General features: G+C 28.6%; 1 protein-coding gene across 1 annotated transcript; it reads left to right on the top strand.

Moving 5' to 3' along the window:
- The first annotated feature begins 2,338 nt into the window (after window positions 1-2,338).
- On the top strand, window positions 2,339-5,579 carry LOC112735359 (GDSL esterase/lipase 5). The gene is made up of 5 exons (XM_025784905.2): window positions 2,339-2,803; window positions 2,888-3,009; window positions 3,648-3,884; window positions 3,974-4,226; window positions 4,932-5,579. Exons 1-5 carry the CDS (start codon window positions 2,548-2,550, stop codon window positions 5,165-5,167), a joined length of 1,104 nt encoding a protein of 367 aa, XP_025640690.1. The 5' UTR covers window positions 2,339-2,547; the 3' UTR covers window positions 5,168-5,579.
- Window positions 5,580-6,309: the final 730 nt, after the last annotated feature.

Raw genomic sequence — 6,309 nt, 5'->3', positions numbered from 1 at the left:
AATTGCTCCAGCGCATTCACCTCCACTCTGACTCTCAAAAAGTTTCTAAGCAGGTTTCCATCAACATAAGGATCTTCAACTTCTAATAGTTTTTCCAAAGAAACTCCTATCTTTTCAGCATTACTTTTGTTCAACTTTTTCAAGGGCAAGGCATGAACTTGGACCCAGATAGCAATAGAGTTATAACATACCTCTTTGAATGAAAGCTCTGGCCTCCACCATTGCAAGCTAAGCATATGTACGTCCACCCTCCATAGTCTTTTTCCGTAAATTCTTATGGTATCTTCTTCATGCTTGAAGTTGAACAAATATGTATTTGCGCCCATGCTTGAGATAATCAAATTTTAGGGGTCTCTCCATATTCTCTTGATTGATTTTTCCACAGTGACCTTGTTTACATTCTTTTTTGTCAAAATTCTTTCAATCGGCTTCTTTCTAATTTGATGTTCACCGAGATCTTAGTCTCCATTAAGGTGAAAAATTTCTCCACTCAATACTGCCATGAACTTGAAATGTTGACTAGCTAAACTTAGAATTTAGACTCATAAATTTGTAATTATTTTGGTTGATGATGTTATGATTTTCTCTTTTTTCTTTAACAGAGTTCCGTTGTCGAAGATAAACAATGTTCCTATCGAAGTAGTTGCTCTAGTTATTTAGAGAAATCAACTCTCCCTCCGAGAGAAAATACCTTTCGTGGAGATCTATGCGCCAACCACCCTAAACAACGTTGACAATAAGAGGTGGTATGCATATGTTAGAGTCTATCCTTTGTTTGACGTTACTTTTTTATTTTTTTGGTCTTGGATGTTATTTAATTTTTGTGGTGTACTTCTATAATGTCTCTTCAGTAGTCGAGGCTCCCCGGAGGCCCAACATGAATAACTATATGGTTTAAATTTCGTGTAAGGCTGCGGAAAAGAACAAGTGCTTGCTCATTCAAGCAAACACATATTTCCAGCCCAAAAACAAAACAAAAAATAGACAACGTTTTGATACCTCCAAAATCATTGCTAAATGTAATAGCAAAGAGGCAAAAGTGAGAGATTAAGAAAAATCGAGAGTGACAAATTAAAAAATTAGAGAAAATCGTAGCCACAAATTAAATCTGGTTGAATGAGAAACCGTGGGAAAAAAAAAACAAGAAAAAAACAAGAAAACGAAAAAGTAAATAACGTGGTTTTGGGATAACTTACTTGATATTCGGCTCAATTTCAAATGTGAAATCTAATATACTAATTAAATATTCCTTTTTTTCTTTGGAACCATGCACAATTCTACGCACGCGGAAATTTATTGAAATCATAAAGTCTCACTTTCCTAGTTTCCTTAATTAGCTTCTCAGAACTTTCATTTTTGCTAACAAAGTCATATTTGCTAGTCTAAATAAATTGCTTACATATATTATTACATTTGCTTTGCTTCCAGTAACTTTTATCGTGTCAATCATGGATTTTTGAAAAATTAATTAGAATTTTGCTAATTTGTGTCTTAAGAATATAAGTTAAGTATATTATAAAATATATTACAGAATTTAATATTTTTACGTTTTCAATGCAATGAATATATTAAAAATATTAAAAATAATTATCATTATATTTTTAAAATTGAGTTAAATTCAATTAATTAATAAGTACCTTGCATTTGTTTATCTAACATGTGAAATAGTGATATATAGTTTAGAACGAAGATGTTTAATAAAATTGATCACAAACTTCTATATATCTAATGGGATAGTCTATCTAGAGTGTTGGGATGAATTGAATAGATCTTTAAGTATAAATTTTGATACGTCTAAACTGTAAAAATTATTATAGGGATAATAATTTAGACACATAATTAACGTAAAAAAAATCGAATAAAAATCATAGGTCAAAGTTTAAAAAGAAAATTTACTATATTCAAAATAATCACAGAGTATAATTTATACCACATTTTCTGGTACAAAAAATTGTATACAGTGTTTTCTAATAAAATACTACAATAATGACTAAAAAATAATAGGGATGATAGTAAAAAAATATCTTTGAAGTATAAATAAGGAAAAGTCTAGGAGGCAGCAATTTTATTGAATTTTGGCCAGTATGTAACCAGCAGAGGAAGGTAAGCCATTGGATGAAATTTTACATCAATCTCACACCATCAAATCATCATTGATGGCTAATTGATAGCTAATAATCACAAAAATTGCTGCACCTTAGCATTGCTCTATAAATAATTCACACCACATGCACAATCCTTGTCATTTATAGAAGCGATGGTCAACTTTGTTCCGAAATTGTTATTGTATACTTTTCAATTTTTAAACACGGCAAGGGACTCTGCAAACATCAATTACTTGTCATGTATACTTTTAAACATCAATTTTCACTAGTATTCACCTGGACACCTGGTACCATCTAGATTTATATGTTTGCCGACTTTGAAAAGTTCTGAGCATGCAAGATCATGAATGTAATTAACTTTACAACAATGACTATGCCTCTATATCTATCTATCTATATAAACCTACTTAGATCATGGTTAATACAAACATCATAGGATAATATGGATGGTTTAATGTTTTTGTTGGTGCTGTCTTTGAGTAGTGTTGTTATTATCCAAACAAGTGAGGCTCAGATATGCTTACCCAAGAAACATGCATCCTTATTCATATTTGGGGATTCATTATTTGACATTGGAAACAACAATTATATCAATACAACAACTTCATATCAGGCAAATTACCCTCCCTATGGAGAAACCCTTTTCAAGTATCCAAGTGGAAGATTCTCTGATGGACGTATGATTCCAGATATCATTGGTGAGATCTCTCATTATTAACTGATTTTTATTGTTTTACATGAATGATTTGAGTAATTAGGAGTTAATTATTATTGATGTGTAGCTGAGCTTGCAAAGTTGCCTCTGCTTCCACCATATTTTCATCCTGGAAACCCTGATTTTACCTATGGAGTCAATTTTGCATCTGGAGGCTCTGGTGCTCTGCTTCAAACTGCTCAAGGATATGTAATAACTTCATACTCCCATAAATAAATAATATAACTTTTTAAGGATACTTCTGTTATATAGAAGTTAACTTTATTTTGATATATTTTTCTAAATGAGATATATTTTTGTCTCTAATGTACATGATTTTTTTAAAATATTTTTAATATTTTTTATTTAATTTTGTCGGTAACGTTTTTTATTTTTTATTTTTTTATTATTTTTAATTTGTGTCAAAATTGCTCCAGCATACTTTTAATTTTGCCTTTAATGTTTTAGATGAAATTTACGTCCAGAAATAATTTTAACACAAAAAAAATATTAAAAATATATATTATAAATATTATATATCATAGCAATTATATTATATACATAATAAAAATCAATCATCAAATCAGTTATTATATCAAATATATGTTAAAATTTGAAATATATATTAACAATATTAAAATAATATATAAAATTAATTAGTGACTGATTTTTTTAAATTTTTTATATTCTAATATCTTGACTTGTAAATTAAATTTTTAAACAAAGAATTATAGAATGTAAAGGTACAAGTGGTGATATGGACCATATACCATGCATATGATTGGAATAGAACATTATATTGATCAAGCTAAGGTTTTTAATTAATTTATTTGTTGACATATATATAGGTGATAGACCTTCACACTCAGGTGAAATATTTCAAAAATGTAAAGAAAATATTAAGGGAGAAAATAGGAGAAGAAGAAGCAGAGGAACTTCTCAAAAGATCTGTGTACTTTCTGAGTGTTGGAAGCAATGATTATGGTGAACTTTTGAATGTTACAAACTCCACTGTGAGCCTATTGCCGGTTGATAAACAACAATTTGTTGGTTTTGTCATTGGAAACCTTACAAATGCCATTAAAGTATGTAAACATATATTTTCATTATTGCTAGGTAGATATATCTTTAATTATAAACTTGTTTATAATTCTAAACTTTATTTAATGTTTAGGAAATTTATGAGCAAGGTGGACGAAAGTTTGGTTTTTTAAATGTGGGTCCTATAGGGTGTTCTCCAAGCATAAGGATTCTGAAAAACAATGGAAGCACATGCTTTGATGAGATTTCAGCAGTTGCAAGGTTACATAATATTGAACTTTCAAAGATGACTCTGAAGCTTAAGAAACAGCTCAATGGATTCAAATATTCAGTCCATGATTTCTATGCTTCACTTTCTCAAGTTGTCACATATCCTTCGAAATATGGTATTATTATTCATCCATGCAGTTCTTTTAATTTGATTCAATAATAATGCACAATAATTATTAAAAACATTTCAATTTTTAAACTATTTTCTAATAATACTTTTTTTTATTGAGAATTAATGACGATTAAAAATATCTTATCGAAATAACAATTTCTAGTCACAGTCAAAATTGCTTGTTTTTTTTTAATACGAGGGTGTGCTAGTAGTTGGATAAGTCAGAATTAGCTTAATTACTAAGCAAATTCACTAATTCAGCCACATGTGCATAATGCCAAAATCCTAAAATATCATGATTATCTATTAGTATATGTCATGTCATTAATTATGTTGGAAACGGAAAAAAAAAGACTTGGAAAAGAAGATATGTATTTTTTAAGTGTCAATATAATACAAGGTATAATTTATTAACTCATAGGTATATATTAGTTAAGTAAAAAAAAAATAATAAAAAGATATCTATCAAGTTAAATTTTGTCGTAAAATTATTTTTTTTTAAATTAAAAATAATATTTTTTGAATTTATGTAAATTTTTTGTATAAATTTTTTTATATTATTTTTTTAAAAAAATGACAAAGATCAAATTCTAACTCTTTCAGTTATATAAATTTTATTCAAACACGAATTGAAGTATCTAAACATACTATTGTAATTAACATTTAAATAATGTAACAAATTGAAATGCATGTTGGAATTGAATTGAAGGTTTCAAAGGAGGGAGTGGAGGATGCTGTGGAAGTGGACCATACAGAGGAGAAGACACGTGTGGTGGAAACAAAGGGATCAAAGAATATGAATTATGTCAGAATCCAAATGACTATGTTTTCTTTGACTCCCATCATCCTTCCGATAAAGCTTGCGAGCATTTTGCTCACCTCATATGGAATGGCAACTACACTTTCAATAAGCCTTACAATCTCAGCAAACTCTTTCAACTCTAATCTCAATAATAATAATAATAATTTTCAATATATATATATATATATATATATATATATATATATATATATATATATATATCATTATTTGCTTTACCAAGTTATTTTGTTATTCTTGTCTTTTGGTTGATTAAATAAAATGTACGTATAATTCTACGTGTACACTAAAATCAGCTATCAGTATAAAATACATATTGAAATATAAATATACATTAAAAATAAATTAAATTACATATATATTTATAAACAAATATATTGGTAGCTGATTTTAGTATACAAATAACATTTTTGAATTCGGAATTATTTATCCGCTATATACATACATATGTTTTGTGTGCTGTTTAACCACTGTAATTGCATGTACTGAATGAAAAAAAACGGTTATGGCTTTTATGGAACAATGCAATTTATCACCTCCTTTTAATCCTTGGTCTCATAATATGTGTTTGTGTGCTGTTTAACCCATGCCCAAAATGCATAGACTTCCATTTAGTGATTCTGATTCAGTTTACTCTCAACCTCTTGAGCTTGTGTTTGTTTTTGTCTAGGGGCGCCAAAAAAATTTTTAAGCAATTTATGGAGACTCAAACAGGCTTTAAATTCAAGGCACTGCAATCAAATCATGGTCTTTAAATTCACTTTTTTTTTAATCTGTGAGGGTTAAATTATCAAAAGTAAAAGTTGTTTCACATTTCATTTCTTTTAAATTTTTGCAAAAGTTGAATTATCGAAAGTAACAGTTACTTCACAGGACTGGACAAAGACTTAGAGCGTAAAATTTGAAGACGACTTGAATTTGTTATAATATAAGGATGACTCAATAATAATTTTTAACTTTGCTCTGATATCATATAAGAAATTAAGTCGGCTTAACTTATCTCAAAAGCGAGCTTGTCTTCCACTTATAAGAATTATTTGGCTTTTAATTTTAAATAATGTGAGGCTTAATACTTTTTAACTATCACATCCCTGCCTTAAGAACTTTGGGAAGAAACATTTATCACGTATGTTTTTCTAATTAATAGACTTCTTACTAACGTTCTTGAATCAATAATTTATCATTTATCCTTGCAACTTCAACTACTAGTCTATCTAATTCTATTCCTATAAGAGATTAGGAGATTGGTTGTGGTTTTATTAGTTAG

This window comes from Arachis hypogaea, chromosome 2 (assembly GCF_003086295.3).
Source record: "Arachis hypogaea cultivar Tifrunner chromosome 2, arahy.Tifrunner.gnm2.J5K5, whole genome shotgun sequence".
NCBI lineage: Eukaryota > Viridiplantae > Streptophyta > Magnoliopsida > Fabales > Fabaceae > Arachis > Arachis hypogaea.
Note: the sequence above shows the minus strand (reverse complement) of the source record. Positions and strands in the feature narration are given on the sequence as shown.

Coding starts and splice junctions, on each gene's coding strand:
- LOC112735359 (XM_025784905.2), top strand. CDS start 2,548: ATGGATGGTTTAATGTTTTTGTTGGTGCTGTCTTTGAGTAGTGTTGTT. Junction 2,804..2,887: donor TATGATTCCAGATATCATTG/GTGAGATCTCTC, acceptor ATTGATGTGTAG/CTGAGCTTGCAAAGTTGCCT. Junction 3,885..3,973: donor ACCTTACAAATGCCATTAAA/GTATGTAAACAT, acceptor TTTAATGTTTAG/GAAATTTATGAGCAAGGTGG.